The sequence below is a fragment of the Phyllostomus hastatus genome, unplaced genomic scaffold (genome assembly GCF_019186645.2).
Source record: "Phyllostomus hastatus isolate PE091 unplaced genomic scaffold, TTU_PhHast_1.1 phas_contig_17, whole genome shotgun sequence".
In the NCBI taxonomy this organism is placed as follows: Eukaryota; Metazoa; Chordata; class Mammalia; order Chiroptera; family Phyllostomidae; genus Phyllostomus; species Phyllostomus hastatus.
In genome coordinates, this window is record NW_025333664.1 from 19,482,913 (window position 1) to 19,503,429 (window position 20,517).

The following is a 20,517-nucleotide window of genomic DNA, read 5'->3' on the forward strand; positions in this document are numbered from 1 at the left end:
GCTTCTTAACCAATCATTGCCTCAGCCTCTCTTGGTTCTTCTCCCTTTATAGATTAAGAATTGACAAATACCCCATCATAGAATTAGCTCCACCTCCTAATAGCATCCAAAGAGAAGCCTTGTTTCCTTGAACCTTCCTCCCAATTACCTAACACAAGCCTAAACCCTGTAAACATTTCCAGCACCCTTTTTATGAGATGCCCACTGTCCTTTATGATGTGTCTCCCCTCCTTGCAAGGAAACAATACGCCCAACTTTATTCAACTATAGGCGTGTTCTCGGTGGCCTTTGGCTGGAGAGCATTAACAAAAGCGGGAGCTCCCCAAAGGGCAGTTGCTATGATTATACCTCAAGGGGAACTGCATGATGCGCCCACCACATTCAAGCAGAGAATTCATAAAGAAGTGTTTTGAGGCTTCCCGACAGCCTGCCCCTTGCCAGGCCGTTTCTCCTTAGCTTGCGTCTTTTCTTTTAGAGGAGGCTTTTGGTTTTCCTTCCAAGTGGAAATCCAGAATGTTAGGTTAACTTCCCCATGAAGTAGACACCCCTAGTGCGCGCCTCCAGCTCCAACTTAAGAGTTTCTCAGGCCCTGGCTAGCGTAGCTCAGTGGATTGAGCACGGGCTGTGAACCAAAGTGTCGCAGGTTTGATTCCCAGTCAGGGTACATGCCTGGGTTGCAGGCAGGCCATGACCCCCAGCAACCGCACATTGATGTTTCTCTCTCTCTCTCTCTCTCTGTCTCTCTGTCTCTCTCTCTCTCTCCTCTGTCTCCCTCCCTCCCCTCTCTCTCTGAAAATAAATAAATAAAATCTTAAAAAAAAAGTTTCTCAAACACTGAAACACCCTCAACAGGTTCATATTACTGAGTGTCTCACTCACTACCCTAACCCAGGATAAACGGCCCCCAAATCACTTTACAAGCAGTGCGGAAAAAGCGCGGACCCTACACCCGCGAAAGGCTGAGGTAAAAGCCACCACCTGTAACACCCAGCCTTCCCGACTGTCTTCCTCAGACGTCACGCACACGCAGGGGTCGCTGGGCGGCCGCCGTGAAACTGCTCGCCTCTTCTAGGGGGACTACAAGTCCCGGCTTGCCTGGAGCCCCGGTGTCGCCGGTAACTCGCGCCAGAACGCCCTAGGTCAGCTCCTCCGCGCGCCTGCGCCCTGGCGGGCTCTGCGCAGGCGCATTTCAACGCTTGGGAGGGGAGGGCGGGGTGTCGCTCCCTTTCGCTGATGCAAGAGCCGAGTGCGGTGGTGGGAGAGGTGTAGGTGAGGTTTGTTCCGTCGCTGAGGCCCAGGGCTGACCCGTCTGACGTCCCGTCCGTGCCGAGCCTACTGGAGCTGCAGTCATGTCCGGAGACGAGGTGAGGGCCTAAGTCTGGCGCTGGGGCTGGGGACTGAGGCGGGTAGCCGAACCCATCCCAATGTGGGAGGGAGACCCGGTCTGCGGCCTAGCGGCCGGCCGCCATGTGGGGCCCCCGGGCCTAGGTGTCCCGGAGCGGTAGAGCCAGCGAGGACTCCGGAGCCGCGGGCTTGGCCGCGCCCGGCTCTCCTCAGGGTGGCGGCGCTGATGCCGGCATTTCCGGAATGGAGAGCACGTTGAGTCGCCCTCGCAGAATTGGGCTTGAATGCCGGCAGTGCCCCGAGTGAACGAGATTGGGACTGGGGACCTCCGTATTCCTTTGGATTTGACACTGCAGCTCTAACATTCCTCGCTGGGTGCCGGGGGTGCCAAGAGGAGCCTCCCTGAGCTCCGGTGGAGTGCTCTCGTTAGAAACTTTCGCAGGTTGTCTTGTCCTGGCCGGTATCAGCCCTCGTTTTCTCCAGCATTATTTCTTAAAAAGACCAGAGAGTGGGGTAGATAGGACGAGAGGAAAAGATGCTTCAGCCTCGAGAAGTGACTAGCCTCGGAAAGTTTTAGGACAGAGTCCCTGTTTCCTTCACAGAGTTCACAACGACGGGAGCGGGAAGTCCCGGCTGCGAAGCTGGCTGCATCTTTCACTACTGCTGTCGTCCTTGTACCTCAGCAAATTTACTCAAATTCCCTTTGGCCATCTTTATGCCGGTACATGTAAAATTAAAAGGCCTAAAGTGAAATTAGATTTTAAGAGTTGTAGGTATTGATTAATACTGGGGGGTGAGCTACCGCTTCCCGGCCAGCTCTTCTCACCCGCCCCCCCCCCCAAAAAAAGGCTCTTGAATTTATAATTCACTTCTGTAAACATTTGAGTGCTTGGCCTTTAGGGCCTCGGAGAGAAGGAAGAGGAAAAATTCGAGGCTTTCTCGAGCATTGACTTCTGAAGTAGTCCCTGAACGGTCCCTAGACTTGCCTTTTGGAAAGGCCTGATCACAGTTAAGAAGGCAAGTAGGCGTGCTCACAGAAAGTAGAGTGCTCCCCAATTTGGTAAGAGCTAATTCCTTGAAATGTCGCTAGTGACTAGTTCATGACTGGATTTGAAGACCAAATTAAGCAATTTGGATTTATTCTGAGGGAACTCCAGTTGATTTCCACAACCCTGTAAGATATGTATTATTGTTGGGCCCGTTTTATGGATTAGAAACCAGACTTGGAGTGTTGTATCATGTCCATGATCAAACAGTAAGTGGCTGAGTCAGTGGTAGAATTCCAGATCTATGTAGTTCCTCTATCTAGGTGACTAAGAAGGCTCTTTGGTAGAAATTGAGAGTCTAAAGGAAGTAGGTAGTCCTTGCTTGGGAAGTCATGGTGGACATTGCTCTGGACTACTGTTCTTCAAAGGTTCTGAGAGTGGCTGTGTTTCACACTTGTTTTGTTTCTACCCATTTTCTAAGCCTTTCATAACAAATAAAGCACTAATATAGTGCAGAGTACTGTAGTGTGCTGTTGTTTGTGTGGTTTCTCTGGCAAAGTGCTCACAACTGTTTGGGGGAGGTAAGAGATCAGCCAGTTTCTACAGGAGGTAGAAAGAACCACCTACACAGATTCATGGGGCTGGAGGATTCAGTTTTAACAGTGGGATCAGGTTTTGAAGGAACTGAAATATGGCAGAACCAGCGTTCCAGTAGAGAACTTTTGGAAGCCAATAAAGTATAAGCGTCTTGGCACTTTTAGATCCAACTTTGTTTTATAGATAGGAAGCTAAGCCCCATGGAAGTTAACTTGCTCAAGATCACAGCGAATTAATGGGCCTAGAACCAGCCTTTGGCTTCCACCCTGGAGGTATATGAAGGTTCTGGTTCCTCCAGTACTGTTGACTAGATAAGTATTCTTAGGACAATCCTTAATTTCTGACTACTTTACAGATAAATGAAGATCTGCACAAAGAAATAATTACACTGTACGTATTTCTTTTTAAATTTGGCAATAAGCCAAAACTCACTAAAACATAACCTCTTTTAATGTAATAGAACCAAGACTTTTAAAAAGCAGCATTCTAGACATATGAAAAAAATCCCCTAATCTGCAGGTGTTCATTATTTTTCAGACCAATTTTTAAAAAGTGTTGTCCATACTTAAGATCATTGCTTATTACAATACCAGACCCTATTCATTAGGTGTCAGAACATTGGGCTTCCACGCAGCACTATAAGGTGGTTTACAAAAGAAGCTTTAAGCTCAAAAAAGAAGTTTCTGATTAAAAATGGAATGTGGGGTGTACTAAGTTTACAAAACAGAAGAATACAAAGAGAAATTAAAATCTCCCAGAATCCTATTACCCAGAGATGACAACACTTGGCATTTGTTCTGTTCACCTTGCTTCTCCAGTTCTTTTGTAACTCACACTTCCCTTCCTGGTGTGGTATGTCCATAAAGTTAACATCTTGGGTAAGGTATGATGTTTGGGAGTAGGTTTCCAATTTGATGAAGCATGTTAGGCTGTTATTAGGGTAATTTTTGCTGATATTCCTTTTTCTCATCTCCAGCCCAGCTCTGAGTGGAAAGATAGAAATGGAAAACTTCGAAGGCTTTGTTGTGGACTTATAAAAAAAAAAAAAATCAAGAGAGTCTGTGGTTTTTCCATAAGTGCACTGTCAGCAGCTATTTACTTTTCAAATTCAAGTTAGTCTCATAAACAAAACATTTGGAATGTGATAATTTGTTGTCCTTTGAAAGGCTTAAACCATTTTTTTAGTCAAGATTGAACATGGTCTTGCCGTTTGGTAGAGGGCTTCTTTGAGCACTGCTTTAGAATCCCTGGTTTCCTTATTTTTAACTCTGTGAGCAGTGGTGTGAATAAAATGAGGTGATGAGCGGATGTCTTAAGTACCCAGAGACAGTACTTAAGAGAGATGTTAATAATTTCATTGTATAATTCCTGCATGTTTCATACCCTTTACAAGGCTACAACCAAACTGTTAACCTGCAGGCCTAAATATGAATGTTTTTCAGAGGATAAGAAGGCAGTTGTGAAGCTACTGTCTTCTGATTTCAGGATCCCTCCCATCTTTGGTCTGTCTTGCTGAGTAATAGTTAAAAGATAATTAATGTTCTAGGGCAGTTGCTCCTTGAAAAAAATGCAATAAATGAATTGTAAGCCCTGCCAGACAACCAGACTTACAGTGCCTCGAGTGCTGACTGTCCTTTGGCCAAATCTACATGTCTCCAGAGTGTGGATGAATTGTAGCTACCTCCTTGGAACAGATAGCAACACTCCACGTAGGCTGACTTGCAGCCTAGGAGTTTAGCAGTGGGGAACTTTGCCTCTGGATTCTTCTCTCTTCTTTAAGTTTGCCAAATTAAAAATTCTTCAGACTGACTGCATTTTGGAATTGTTCATTTATACAGTTAGATCCTTATTAAAATAGAAGAGGATGACTTTGAAATGAGGCTGTATCAATTTCCAGAATGTATTGAAGATGACTACCCTATAATTAAAATTGTTTGGGGAATTATTTTGAGAATTTCATTTTATGTTTTGGAAATTAGATCACCCTGAGTTGATGAAATTTCAGAATAGGACTGAAGAGATACCATGCTTTATGAACTGTAAAGCATTATATAAATTATGATAATTGCTAACATTGAGTACTATTGTGCCTGGTACTGTGTCAGTTGTTTTATATTTATTTACTCATTTAATCCTCCCAGTAATCTTATTACAAGGTTTGGTTTTGGTTTTGCCACTGCTCTCCACACTTTACAGATGAGGCATGGAGAGGGCAAGAACTTATCTGGGGTAATTCAAGTAAGAGCCAGAGGCAGATTTGAATTTAGTCATTTAGGCTCCAGACGCTTCACTGCACTGTCAACAGCAATTCATTGGGGGAAATGCTGAATTTAAGCATGGTAGAATTTGGACAAAAGATTGGTAAGGGAGTTAGAGAAGAAATACTTGGGATTTTAATCCAGTTCTGTTTGACTTCAAAGACCTCACTCTTTCTACTCTACTGACATCTACCCTATATGTTATTTAAACTATTATGTCTAAAATAACTATTTTTCCCAAGTGATTAGTAAAAACATATAGTCTACAAAAAGTTTTAAGTTAGTTTTTCACTTATTCTGTAGTGGACATTAGATAAAAATAACCTCAGAAAACTTTTAATGTTCCAGAAACAAAAAGGAGAGTAAAAGGTTGTGTAGAAGTTTCTCTTATTCAGATACAGATTTGCTATATGAAGGGTTGCTAATGGGTTTCCTTAAAGTTTTGTCTGAACTTCAGGATATAATTTTAAAAACACTTAAAAAAATGAGGTCGTCTCCTGGCATAGCAACCCCAGGTTGTCAACCTTAAATGTGTATAACCTGCTTAGGCATTGGTCTTGTCATCCACAAAGCGAGAGGAGTAGCATAGGTTGTTATTAATGTCCCTTCCCTAAATTCCATGATTAATTCATTATAAAGTCTGCATATTTGCTCATGAAACTAAAAGTGAAGTTCCTGTCTTGCGATAATTTAAAAATTGAAAGGTAGGCATACATGTTTAAAGACTACCCTCGACCCCTACCCTGTGTTTATGAGTATAAGGAAGGTTGGGTAGACTTTTTTAATCCTAATTTTGGTACTTTAGTGCATCAAATACTCTTAAGAGTGTGTCTTTTGAGGATACAGCATGTTTGGAATATAAGGATGGTTAAAAACAATCACTTGGTCCCCTTTTTATTGTCTTTTAAACAGATGATTTTTGATCCTACTATGAGCAAGAAGAAAAAGAAGAAGAAGAAGCCTTTTATGCTAGATGAGGAAGGGGATGCCCAGACGGAAGAAACTCAGCCCTCAGAAACAAAAGAAGTGGAGCCAGAGCCAACTGAGGACAAAGATATAGAAGCTGATGAAGAGGACAGTAGGAAAAAAGGTGAGCAGTAAAGGCGAGAGTCACTGTCTTACTGGAAAACCTGGTTCTCTTCCATTGGAGTTTTGGATTTTGTGCATGCATTGACCTCTCAGCCTGATGAAGCCATTCCAGCGAAAGTTGAAACTATCCACCATCTGTGTGCACTGGACCTTGCCAGATTTCTGATAGACACAGGGAAATTCCCATTGTATCCACAAGTGGCAGAAGTGACAAAACCTTGTCATTCCAGGGCTGATTTTCCAATCTAACCTGTCAGGTCTCTTTTCACATTTTAATAGGGGTTGTATTTGAGTAGGGGCGAAAGAAATAGGACCAAGATAGGCAGTTTTGTGTCTTAGCAAGTCTGAAACCATATAAAACAAATTAAAATTATTTTTAAATGTTTCAGTTTAGACACCATCATTAATTATCCACTCTTGTGCTTTAACATAGATACCATTTGACTGTTGGAAATAAAGTATCAGTAAACATAATGTCTGTTGAATATAAGACACTGTGCAGGGGATAGAGAACTGACATTCCTTGAACATCTATTGTGCTTAGCATTGTGTATGTGAGGGGGAGACACTCCCAGAACTGGAATTATCTTCTGGAGGGCGGGCCCCTTGTATTATAAGCTTTTCCACTGGGTGAGTGTTCTAGGAATTCACCTGTGTCAGGGTACCAGCTGGCATTGTTGTGAGAGGCTGTGTTTGGGTTCAGTGAATTTTTTTTGAAGACTCTTTCAACACTTTTGCCCCAAAAGTGCACCTGCTCACACCATGCTGAATGTTCACCAGTTTTCCGCCAAAATGGCATGATTCCCCGTGCCTCACCCTCCCTATTCACCGGATCTCACCACGAGTAATTGGTTTTTTTTTTTTGTTTCCCTGGATGAAAAAAGTCCTCAAAGGGAAACGTTTTGCTGGTGTGGAAGAGGTGGGACAAAAAATGGTAGAAGTACTAAAAAGCATCAAAATAGCTGAGTTCAAAAACTTTTTTGAGTAGTGGAGAAAAAAATCTCGACAGGTGTATTGCATGAAATGGAGAGTAGTTTGAAGGTGACTAAAGTTTAAGTATGTAAAAATAAAATACACAATTTTTATAAATAAATTCCATTTTTGGGGTCCCCCTTCATAGGTTTAAAACAAACTTGGAAAGTAAGTCATTCTTGTAGTAAGACAAAATGAATTCTAAAATAACCCCTTGAAGAAAAACTTTGTAGCCAAGGGATCCTAAAATATTCCTAGAGTACAACAGGGCAGAACAAATGGAAAACATTTTGAATGAAACCTATTATTACTTGCTAGTGATAGCTAAAATTATATTCATATTGTAGTCTCATTTAAAGAATGTGAAATACTTTATAAGGCCTTTTGTTGATTGATTGATTGATTGATTGATACAATAGCATGTAGAGTTAGGCACTGGGATTTAGGTAAACAAGGCATTAATTAGCACCTTAATATTTAGTAGGGAGATAAATAAGCAAGCTGTTAAATACCTCTGTTGGGGTGAAAGAAGGTACTATCGAAGCATCTGGGGGGGTACCCAATTGAGAAAAAGGTGGTATCGGTAGGTTTAGAGAGAAGGCCTCTTGGTGGAAGTAACTTTTAACCAAGATTAAAGGTAGGTAAAGCTACCTGGGAGGTTCCATGGGAAGGGTTAGAGGTGAGAGACCACGAACACTCCACTAAAGTGGAAGTAGTTCATTTGGGCTGGGACAAGGGATTGAGGTAGGGGAGATGAGATGGAAAGCAGAACTGGAGAGAGAAAGCTGGAGAGCCTTGGAAATTGTGTTAAAACCCTGACTTTGTCTTGGAAACAGTGAGGCATGATATGATCAGATTCATAAATACGCTCAACATGGTTCCCTAACCAGATTTTACCTACAAAGCTTTGAGTTTTTCCGAACCATAACCGTTGTGGCTGAGGAGGAACCCAGGGTACTAATAAATACTTAATCTCTTTATTCTGTTGACTTGATTCATTAATAGATGAAATGTTGGTTTAACTCATAATTAGATGCTTTGCTTTCTATTTGTTAATAATTGATCATTTCAATTACCTGTCTTTTTAGATGCTTCTGATGATCTAGATGACTTGAACTTCTTTAATCAAAAGAAAAAGAAGAAAAAAACAAAAAAGATATTTGATATTGATGAGGCTGAAGAAGGTGTAAAGGTAGTATTGCTTTCTTATTGAAGGTAAAATTTGACCTCTTGAAAGGTTGATAAATGGCTGATATTTCTCCCTCTTTGTCTCAGCTCTTGCTAGCATTGCTTTTGCTACGTACTTAATCACCACCGTGAGGGTCATTATGTCTGACTAAGGTATTCTAAAGGGATTATGACTCAAAGGCATGTAAATTTAGGTTTTATATATTGTATTGTGTGCCTGTAAATCGATTACAAAATGCTCTTTGTCTTTAACTACATTGAGATTGGCTGAGGGAGAGATATTTCAATAAGTGAGAAATCCTGTGAAGCAGATATTCTCATGGTTTCCTTTGTTAAACTTTGGTGGCATGTTGAAGAGGTACAAATTTATGTGTACCTCTGAGCAGCCAAATGAATCCCTGCCTGTGGAGATTGGTGGCTGATGATCTTATGGCCTGTAGGGGGAATCAGAGCACTCAGGCTGTTTTTATGGAATTCTCTGATCTTAAGAATTGTCTTAATATCAGATAAAATTTGGTTTTTTGTTTGTTTGTTTGTTTGTTTATTTATAGAGAGGGAAGGGAGGGAGAAAGAGAGAGAGAAACATCAATGTGTGGTTGCTGGGGGCTATGGCCTGCAACCCAGGCATGTACCCTGGCTGGGAATCGAACCTGCGACACCTTGGTTCGAAGCCCATGCTCAATCCACTGAGCTACGCCAGCCAGGGCTTAGATCAATTTCTAATACAAATATTTCATAATTGTTTTGAACAGATAGATAGATGGGTGAGTAGGTAGGTGAATAGGATGGATGAAGAGGTTAGCTAAAAGTCTGTTCTTCCCTTATTTAGAGCTACCATTTTAAAGACCCTGTCTGGGAACCTTGAGCAGATCTCATACATCTGTTCATAAAACCCAGGATAGTAGTGATTTTATGTATACACAGAAAGAGCAGGAGTTGAGAACATACATACACATGCACTAAGGGTCCTGTTTTGCATCCTCTACTCAAATTTTTCTTTGATTTATTTGTTCATACTTAAGGTATATCCCATATGTATCAGGGAATGTATATAGTAATTCATTAAATTTTGGCAACTCACAATTTTGATGACTTGGTTAATTCAGCAAATATGTATTGGTGAGTACAATGAGTCATCAGGCATTGTGTGCTAATTGCTAAGGTACTGAAATGAGATATTTTTCCTGTTTTCTGGGATAATTTGGAGTCCTTTAGAACAAGATTATTTTACCTGGATTTATACTATTCTCTCCCTGTTTGGGGATTGTCTTCTCTTCCTACTATTGCAGGGAAATTGAGGAAAAGAGAAATGCTCAAATTATATTGAACAAGCAAAGTTTAAATATCCTGAGTAACAAAATGACACATAGAGATGAACCACAGAAAATCGTGGTTCACAAAGTTGTTTTGGTTGATTCCTATAGTAGCTTTTGTTCTCAAGAGTCACTTATATAAACTCTATTCTAATTAAGTGCTTGGATACTTTTTTCTCTGCTACTGAATTCATAACATAAGATGTTATAAATATCTTTATCAGGCACTGTATGGACGTTAATTGTTAAGATCGTCATTGGTTACTCTCACATCCAAATTTTCAGACTATCATAGGGCTTTTGAAAAATCTTGAAAAACACTGCTAATTGCTGTCTTTCAGCAGGACTTAGCCTGAGTCTGGAAGTAGATCTTACTGGGGTGAAATAATTGTACAGGACTAGAAAGCTGGCTGGTGTGTGCTACTTTATATTTGGCATATCTGAGTTTCTCACTTATTGACTGTCATCTTAGAGACTAGGTCACTAACTGGTTTCTTGTTTATATGTTATCCAGCTAATACACATGGGCTGTTTGGTCTTTGATGACTGAATGTGGCACTGAAACTACATAGCTGGATATGAGATCCCAAAGCTGAGCTTCATTTATTCCAGCTATTTAAACTTTTCTACAGATAATATTTCTGAAATTACTATAGCCATTGCATACTAGTTCAATGTGTAGGTACACACAAATAGATATTGATAGATAATGTGGACAGCACATTTCAGGGTAGGGAGCTGGATAAATTGGTGAAAGGAGGGATTGATTAGGATATTGGAGACCGAAACTGACCCTTTCTGCTCTTCTTGGGTATTTATGACTCATTTCTGGGCTGTGATATGCCCTATTTACATCCATGTTTATAGCAACTAATCTTGGGATAAACCTTTACCTGAAAATTATCTGAAAATTATTGTCCATATTTCCAAACCAGGCCACTGTCAGAATCACCTGGGAAACTTAAAAAGATTCTTAAATCTTTTGACTGACAATCTTTAGCAGAAACAGGGGTCAAGGAGTATCTTACAGAAGTTCCTAAGTATTCTGATACAGTGGGAGGGCTTTCTCCTCCAGACACCCAATATATGGTGTTTTCCTGCACCAATTCTTCAGCTCTTCAGGATCATATGATGGATGGATGTTTCCATCCATCCATCATATGATCCTAATTCTCCATGGGTTCTGCCTTTCCCCTTTCATGATGTCATCTATTAACTGATGCCCAAAAACCTATTTGCAGTCTGGTTGTAAAGCTTATAATAAAAAAATATTTGGTCTTTGTCTCTGGTTCCTCGCTCATACCTCCTAAAACCCTTGGAATCTTTGGAATGATGAAAGTATCTTTTGAGATGACTGGTGGTTGGAAGCTCCTGAATAACTTCAGGATGGGTCATCAGAAAGATTAAGCCATAATTAGATGATTGGAAGTTTCATATATACTGGGCCACCCTCACGTCCTAATCCCCTGCAGAAAGGGGTTGGAGATTGAGTTCAGTCACCAGTGGTCAATGACTTAATTAGTCATTACTGCATGATGAGTACTCCATAAAAACTCATAAAATGATGGGGTTTAGAGAACTTCAGGGTTGGCAAACAAAGCAGGGTGTTGGGAGAGTGGCGTAACCTGGACAGGTCATAGAAGTTTTGCACCAGCTCTCTTTCCCTGTTTGTCTCTCCCTTTTGGCTGTTCTTGTGTTGCCTCCTTTCTAACAAACTGGTAATAGTTACGTACTTCTGACTTCTGAGTCATTCTAGCAAATTATCCGTCTTTGCAGGGAGGGGTTTGTGGGAACCTCTAAATCTGTAGCCAAGTCAGAAATATGTGTGGGTAACCTGGGGACCCGATGCTTGTGACTGGCCTCTGAGGTGAGGACAGTATTGTGGGACTGAGCCCTTAAACCTGTGGAGTCTGTCACTAACTATAGGTAGTTTCAGAATTGAAATGAATTATAGGTCACCTAGTCAGTGTCAGAGAGCTGAAGAATTGGTGCAGGAAAACACCATATATTGGGTGTCTGGAGGAGAAAGCCCTCCCACTGTATCAGAATACTTAGGAACTTCTGTAAGATACTCCTTGACCCCTGTTTCTGCTAAAGATTGTCAGTCAAAAGATTTAAGAATCTTTTTAAGTTTCCCAGGTGATTCTGACAGTGGCCTGGTTTGGAAATATGGACAATAATTTTCAGATCCAAGGCTGGTGAATAATAGAAAGGAAAAGATCCCACAAAACTGTTTTGAATTTCCAGTGTAAATGACAGAGACTCGCTAAGCCATTTGGCTCACCTGTGAGAGACATTTCTTATATGTTACTTAAATTTTAAATATTAATTTTTTTCCTCTAAAAGGATGTCAGCCCATGTTTTGTTTTTGTTGTTGTTGTTGTTTTAAGTCCTAGTATCAAAACATCAAAACTGTTTCTTAATTTCTTAGGATCTTAAGATTGAAAGTGATGTTCAAGAACCAGCTGAACCAGAGGATGACCTTGACATTATGCTTGGCAATAAAAAGAAGAAAAAGAAGAATGTCAAGTTCCCAGATGAGGATGAAATTCTGGAGAAAGATGAAGGTAATATTGGGGTCTCAGCAACTTGTTTCTAGGTACTCAAGCCTTTGACCTAGTCTCTTTGATAGGTGGGCTCCTTCTTTATTTTTTCTTGCTCCTTATTTCCACCTGATTATGGAAGCTAAAAGGAAATAGTGTCTAATTTGATGACATTTAAAGATTTCATGGAAGAATTTGGCAATTGTGCTTATATTAAATCATGAGGATTTAGGTGATTGGGTAAATTACTGTAACTGAATTTTAAATGTTTAAAATTAGTTAAAATTTTTCTTGTTAAAAGTGCTGTTTTATTAGTTTCTAAGTGCCATAGGGTCTTTAAAGAACTTTACTATAGTCAGCAGATGGTTTTTTATGGATGTGGATGTTTCTTAAGTGCTTCAAAACAGTTGGGTGTTTTTTTCTCTAATTATCCTAGTGCATTATTTTATCTTGCGTTTGTTAAATCAAGAAGCAGTTTGAGGTGTGCCTGTGATATCACAAATTCCTAATCAGAGAGGTCTCTATTAAGGGTTGTTTACGGAAGTCAAAAGATCCGTGTCTTTAAGGAGTGAGAATTTGTTTGTTAAACTTGATGCCTTTGTGCTTGAGGCTGTTGTTAATGTATTTCTGGGAGGGAAGACATATCATTGATGCTTTCATTTCTCTAGATCTACCTCTACCCCTCATTCTTAGTCTTTGTTATCTATAGCTTTAGAAGATGAAGACAGCAAAAAAGATGATGGTATCTCATTCAGTAACCAGACAGGCCCTGCTTGGGCGGGCTCAGAAAGAGACTACACGTATGAGGAGGTAAGACAAATTCTCTATGGAACGGGGTCAAGCTATTCCCTAGAACTCAAAAGAAAAGCAAGATAAATGTTCCCTGAATTGGAAGGGCCATTGAACTACAGATTAATAGTGAAGCAGACTCAGAGGTCACATAGCCTGATGCCCTTACATGGGGCAGCCTGCCCAGAGTGTGGCAGTTGTTATGGTATTCATAATGTTCCCATCTGAATCCATGCACTTGTAAGGCCATAGAGGTGATGTTCCCTGGAGTGGGAGGGGGAGCAATGGGGAGAGCAAGTGGCTAATTTTGGTCCAGGATAGCCTGCAGTTTGCTTATTTGGGCTTTCCTGAATCTTATGTTTCCTATAGAAACAGCAGAATTAGTAGAGGTTTGTTTGTTCATTAAGTTTGAATAAGGAATTACTGAGCATTCATAATGGACCAGATTCTGCTTGAGAATTGAGTCCTGCTCTCAGAGAGCAACCAGAATGTGAAATGATGTGTGTATATTTAGTAAAAAGTAAAGTTTACTTGCTTTACCTTTAAAGCAAGACTATTCAGGTTATACTCTGCTATTAATAAGAATGTACATGAATACCATTTTATCTCTGTAGCTACTGAATCGAGTGTTCAACATCATGAGGGAAAAGAATCCAGATATGGTTGCTGGAGAGAAAAGGAAATTTGTCATGAAACCTCCACAGGTTGTCCGAGTAGGAACCAAGAAAACTTCTTTTGTCAACTTTACAGATATCTGTAAACTGTAAGTTGGTTAATGGAGAATCTTCATTCCAAATACCAGATTTTCGGTGGAGTTTATATTAAAGGTCCTTATTGAGGACTTTATTGCAGGTAGAAAGAAAATGCACAGCTGTCAAAGTTGGGCTGAGGGAGGTCAGAGTTTAAGTCTGTCAGTTGTTTCTACTTACAGGTCTCAGGTCTTGTCTTGTCAGACATCCAAAGGTGAGAGAAGCCAACTCATTCTGATGCTTGAGAGTGGATCCTAACCAGACAGAGTGAAAAGTGAGGAGGCTAAATGTAGTTCTCAGACAGGAGCCTGGCCAGCACAGGGAGGTAGTAAAGCTCAGAAGGTTGAGGGTGAGCCTGCTAAGCAAGTGAGCTCTAGGAAAGCAGCTAAATTTGGTGTGCCTCTTCCTTGGATGGTCATTGCCAAGGTACACAGTGGAAGAAATTTCAGCTTTCTTAGTTACCACCACATTCCATCCCATTTCATGCCTCTCTCACCCTCAGGTCACTCACTGTCTGGGCCTGGCTTTTCTTAGCTCCTCAGGTACACCTTTTTTGGCAGGTTCCTTAGGCAACTGACCTTATCTACTGTTTGTTCTTCAATTTCGTAAGTGATACCCGCTGTTGCAGATAAAAGGGAAAACTGATAAAACAAAAAAAGAAAAATAATCACGAAAAATTCAGTCACCCAGAGACAGCCACTTGTTTTCATTACTTATAGGTATTACTTAAAAGATTTTTTTTGCTGATGACAACAGTATATGCTCATTATAGAGAATACAGACATGCTAAAGAAAATTAAAAATCATCTATAAGTCTACCATTAAGAGGTAGGTAATCAGCTTTGGCTGGTGAGGCTCAGTTGGTTGGGTGTTGCCCTGCAAACCAAAAGATTGCTGATTTAATTCCTGGTCAGTACTCATGCCTGGGTTGCAGGTTTGGTCCCCATTTGGGGTGTGTGCAAGAGGCAGCTGATCGATTTTGTCTCTCACATCGATGTTTTTTCTCCCTCTTTTTCTCCCTTCCCCTTTCTCTAGAACCAATAAAAGAAAAAAATTTAAAAAGGAGATAGGTAATCACAATTTAACATTTTTATGTTTAGCTAGTTTTATGCATATATTTTAAAATAAATGGTATACTGGTTTGAAAACTTTTTCTCTTAATAGATCATGAAACTTTTACTTACGTCATTAGTCTTCATAAAAGTTCTTAGTAGCTACACAACATATTCTAACAGCTTTTTAGTTAGACATGGCTGCTCCCAGGTTTTCTTTGTCAGAGGCAAAACTTCAGAGAACATCCTTATACATGTATCTTGCCATTGACTCACAATAGAGCCTTAGAGCAAAAAGTCCCAAAATAGAATTACTGAGTCAAAAGGAATGGATATTTTTGTGGCAGATATTGGCGGATTGTTTTCTAACAAGCTTGTACCAGTGCCAATGCAGGAGCTTACCTGGTTCATTATATTTTCATCAATTCTCACCCATTACATCTTGGGAGAAAATAATTGTCTTAAATTGTTAATAGAATTACCTGGTTATTGGAACAAGTTCAAACTGCTGAGTACAGTTAAAAAGTGAAAATACTAAATGGTATTGTGCTCTGCATTTGATTTTTTCATTATTTATTTATTTATTTATTTATTTATTTATTTGGGGGGGGGTATGTTGGGACCTGTCATGTTCTAAAAGCAGGATAGAAAGGATGTACCGTAATTTATTTAACCACTCCCCAGTTACTGGATATTTAAGCCATTTTCAGTTTTTCTCCTATTATGCTACCATGAAATGCTTCTGTATATATTGTTCCATTTTTAAAAAAATAAAAATTTTCCAACAGGAAATATATAGGGATTAGCATAACATAAACACCCAGGGTCTCCTGTTGCCTAGGTTTGGTGTATTCTACCCTTTGACACATTTGCTTCAGATATTTTCATATTTTTTTACCAACAGGGTTTTACAGCTACAATTAAAGCCATCTTTGTAACTCTTTTATCTTCCTTCCCAGAAAAAGATGTCCTCTAAAGTTGGTGTTTACCTTTCTTGTCCATGTTTCTAGACATTTACTCATATGTGTGTACAGTATTTGTAAGTAACATATAACATAGTTTTATGGGTTTTAAAAATGTATCATGTATCTTTATTTCAGAGTTTGATGAACTTGTGCACTAAAGTGCACCTAATAGGAAAGTAATCACAAATTAAAACAGTGAACAGATTGGTTTTTTAGAAGTTTGGTTAGATTTCCATAGAAGATAGTTATATATTCCACTTTCTTTTTAGATTACATCGTCAGCCCAAACATCTCCTTGCATTTTTATTGGCTGAATTGGGTACAAGGTAAGACACTATATTCACATTTATGTATATGGTAGTTATGTATACCACTGGACATTTCATAAGAACTTTTCTTAATTTGCAAAGGGTATGTAGCACACTTAGAAAAAACAATTCACCTGATTATCAGGAATTTATTTCTGTGGGAGAGCTTGGCTGCTTGGGAATAGGAATTGAATTAACGTTGGCTTATCTTAACAGGCCTGCTGGCACCAAAATGAGGACCATGGCACTGCCATGTTTATAGTTTCCTGTCATTAACTGACTTCTTGGGTCTTTATGGAGCAAATGTTAGATTTCAAATAAAAGTCATTTTCTTAGCCCTGGCTGGTGTGGCTCAATGGATTGAGTGCTGGCCTGAGAATCAAAGGGTTGCTGGTTCAATTCCCAGTCATGGCACATGCCTGGGTTGTGGGCCAGGTCCCCAGTGGGAGCCCCATGAGAGACAACCACACATTGATGTTTCTCTCCCTCTCTGTCTCCCCCACTTCCCATCTCTCTAGAAATCAGTAAATAAAATCTTTTAAAAATATGTATTTTCTAAATTGTTAATAGGCTATTGATGGATTACAGCTTATAAATTGGTGAGTGGCATAGGAGAAACATTGAAACAGGGATCCATAATCCTTCCCTGACTTAAGGCTCACCTGTTGAAGGCACCGAGCCGTCCATCAAGGGAGGCAGGATCCCATGGAGTTTGACCATAAGTGCTAGGAATCCAACTGTCCCTTTAAAAATGAGTAGATTCAAGGCATAATAATGAAAACTAACACATATTGAGTGCCTTGGGTACCATTTCAGTCTTTTCAGTTCTGTGAGCTGACATTCTAGATTCTAATATTCTAGGTAGAAGCTGGTATTACCCATCTTAAAGATTTGGAAACTGGTTCAATGAAGTTGTAGTTGGTCACCTGGCTAGTTAGCACCACAGTCATTATGCAGACTTGGGTCTACCTGTTTTGGGAGCTTGAGCTCTTAAATGACTTAATCTTGTGCCTTTTTGGCAGTACAGACATAACTAAGATAGGTGTTCTGTTCTCTTCCGACTCTTGAAACTCAGTTTGTTGGAATTGGCTATACTTGCTGTGGGGTTAAGGAGCAATTTACTTGACTAATGGTAGACATGTAGGCTCTGTTGTAAAATTACTGTAAATTTGTTACATAATCATTGTCTATTTTTAACTTGCATAAATTAATGTAGTAGTAAAAGCTAGCAGTGTTTTTCTGACATTTCAGAACAATTTAGTTTTTGAAGAGGTGAGATAAGTATTAAAATAAATTGTACCCAGTGAACTTAAGGTCAGTGGGTTTAATACAGGGCTGTTGAAAAAATTCAGTTTCTTTTGGCAGTGAATGAAAAAAAATTTCCTGCATCAAGCACTGGAATATCACTATAACCTGGAGATTAAGGGCTCTAGCCCATAGAGGATAATAATAAACCCTTAATAGTTTAAGGAGAATCATAGGAGAGGTTCTTGCAAGTCATTTTTATATTGAAATATAGAACAAATAGAAATTTAACACTACCTGGCTGAATTTTGTTGTTTCACTTTGATTTGTAATTTTTAAGAAATAATGTTTAGCCTAGAGCTTTGATCTCTCAAAGTGTTTGTCATTGGCTTCTTTTCAAAAAGTTTCTCTTTAAACACCGTGCAGAGTGTGTGTGGCCTGTGACTTGGGGCTTTAACAGTTTTATAGAGATGTGTTTCACATATTTAAATGTACTATTCCATGTTCACATAATTAATCATTATAACCAATTTTAGGACATTTTCATCATCTGTATATGACTGAATCAAAATACAGGGTGGGCAAAAGTACGTTTACAGTTGTGAGTACATAGAAACAGTTTACTTTTATATTGTTTATTAATTATTCTATTTCTCATAAAAACAACAGTAAAGTAAACCTAATTTTGCCCACCCCTGTATTTAGTGCTTAGAATTTTTAAAGATAGGTCCTACTTTGCACATGGTAAGCATTCAGTACAAGTATGTTTTTCCTTGTAGGATAAATGGGCCATCACACAGTGTTAAGGAATCATTTTGTTTTATACTGAAAATCAGTTAGAAATATGTTTTGCTGCTGGTGACTTGATGGAAATTGGATTGTTAGGAAATATGGATAGGTTATCAGGTACCAATTACTTAATTAAAAATAAATTTTGAGAAACAGGTAGTATAGCATTACTTCTGGAAGTTATCCTATGCTATTGAATATACTTAAACTCATTAAATGTAAAGGTCCTGGAATTTAGTTCCTTACAGGAATAAACAATAATGAGATATTTTTGTTTTCTTTCATAGTGGTTCTATAGATGGTAATAACCAACTTGTAATCAAAGGAAGATTCCAACAAAAACAAATAGAAAATGTTTTGAGAAGATATATCAGTAAGTGTGTAATTTAAACTCAGTACATCACTCTGAAGTGTTCTCATCAGGCTGTATTGTTTTGGGGAGAACCATTGGTGTGTAATGGAGCTGGAAAAGCTGACCTTAAAGGATGAGAGAAAATGTAGTTATGGGGGGCAGGGTGGAGCAGGGAGGGGGCTCTTGGTGGCTGATGGCCAAGCTAGAGAAATCGGCATTTAGGCCTGGCAAGCATTCCTGCCTCCTTGGACATTTGTTTTTTTCCAACCCATAGTTTAGTACCTGAAGCATCACAGCAGATAGCTTGTGTTTTCATACCCTAGAACAGTTTAGTTATAAACTTACCACTAAGTTCAGCTAAGCCTCCCCGGTCTGGGTACCAGCCTGGGCTTGTAGAGTTCAGTGTAGAAGTGTTTCAGAGGAAGAAACCTCTGCATCACTGGCTACCAGCTAATTCTGTATGTTGCTTTTCCTGCAGAGGAATATGTCACCTGTCACACGTGCCGATCACCTGACACAATCCTGCAAAAGGACACCCGACTCTATTTCCTACAGTGTGAAACTTGTCATTCTCGATGCTCTGTTGCCAGCATCAAAACCGGCTTCCAGGCTGTCACGGGCAAGCGAGCACAGCTCCGTGCCAAAGCTAACTAATTTGCTAATCACCACTGATTTTACAAAGTGTGTTGTGGAAATTTGGCTGGACAGGTTTACCATCAGAGTGGATATACCATTGTATTAAAAACAAGATAGAAAAGCTGCCAAGCTCTTTGGCGTGTGGCTGGTTGGTCTGAAATCCTTGCAAGATGCCGATGCTCAAGCTGTTGACATACTCATTGCCTACTTTAACAACTGTCAGAGAAACGTGATGGGGTAAGGCGGTGCTTTTTTAAAATCGTTCATAGACTTCTGTAAAATGCAAGATAAATTAAAGTTATTATAACAGTGACTCTTTCAATTTGGTTTGTCCTTCAGTTTTCTTTTCTATAAAAATTGTGCTTAATGAATTCAGCAAAACAGTTTGTGCCTGGGCTCTGGCGAGGTTTCTATATCCTTGTCCTAAGAAACTGGACGCTGGCAGTGGCTTCAGCTGGGCAGCCATTTCCTCTCAGCTTCTCTTGAGATACATAAAGTAGACACAGCTTCCCATGAGGGTGGTTGGAGCATAAAATCTAGGAGGAAAGCCCATTTTACATAGATTTGAAATTCTTTTCATTATGTGAGGACTGTTGCTACTACCTCACTGCTAATTCCTCTAGCTGTCACCATGAGGGAATACAAGGTGCTAGGTACCCTGCCTCCTCTGAATTTTCTCCTTAATGGCCTCTAAGAGAATCTTAGAAACAGCCCTGAAGTGTGTCTCGGTAAGAGATGTGGCATGTGCAGTACAGAGAACTCTTCTGAGAGTCTAAACCATGATACTAGAGGAAGTTTTTCTTTTTCTTCCCCAACTTGTGTTCCGGGTTTGAAAAGACCCGCCACATATGCTTTTCTATTTTCTGTACTAAAGTTTTATCTTTTGAATGTCACCATGGAAAAACCAAGAGGTGATGCTTCCTGTGTGGTGCTTCTGGTGCCTCCAGTTCTGCCTTCTGAGGATTTGGCCGAGAGGGTATTTCTCCACTGAGCATGGGGAAAAAGATCATCTTATGTGTCTGCTGTGATCTGCCTTGCACGCACTTGCCAAGGATAAGGGCATAATGCTGCTCCTACTTTCTTGTTGCAAGACTAATCTTGTCTCAGGAGCAGCCAGTTACTAAGCCCTGAATGTCTTGACCATGTTGTTTTTAATCACTGTGACCCTTAATTTTAAAGTACAAGCCAAGTGTTGTAAAACACTTTGGCCATAAAGTGGTGGAGGGAGCAGAGCATTCCTTCAAACTGGCTGAGCTGCCACCACTGCCCTGAACTCAACTGCTGTTTATAATGCCATCTTCCTTTTGTATCTACACCCACACAATTCCCAATGTTGGATGTT

The 20,517-nt window shown here is 39.9% G+C and overlaps 1 protein-coding gene across 1 annotated transcript; it reads left to right on the forward strand.

Moving 5' to 3' along the window:
* Positions 1–1,206: 1,206 nt before the first annotated feature.
* Positions 1,207–19,488, forward strand: EIF2S2 (eukaryotic translation initiation factor 2 subunit beta). Its single transcript, XM_045833470.1, has 9 exons — positions 1,207–1,364; positions 6,098–6,275; positions 8,335–8,438; positions 12,179–12,314; positions 13,000–13,100; positions 13,694–13,842; positions 16,115–16,171; positions 18,475–18,560; positions 19,018–19,488. Exons 1-9 carry the CDS (start codon positions 1,350–1,352, stop codon positions 19,191–19,193), a joined length of 1,002 nt encoding a protein of 333 aa, XP_045689426.1. The 5' UTR covers positions 1,207–1,349; the 3' UTR covers positions 19,194–19,488.
* Positions 19,489–20,517: the final 1,029 nt, after the last annotated feature.

What these genes read in the sequence shown, in the direction of transcription:
- EIF2S2 (XM_045833470.1), top strand. An exon ending in AGAGGACAGTAGGAAAAAAG is followed by an intron (nt 6,276 to 8,334) that starts GTGAGCAGTAAA and finishes CTGTCTTTTTAG; the next exon opens with ATGCTTCTGATGATCTAGAT. An exon ending in TTGGCTGAATTGGGTACAAG is followed by an intron (nt 16,172 to 18,474) that starts GTAAGACACTAT and finishes TTTCTTTCATAG; the next exon opens with TGGTTCTATAGATGGTAATA.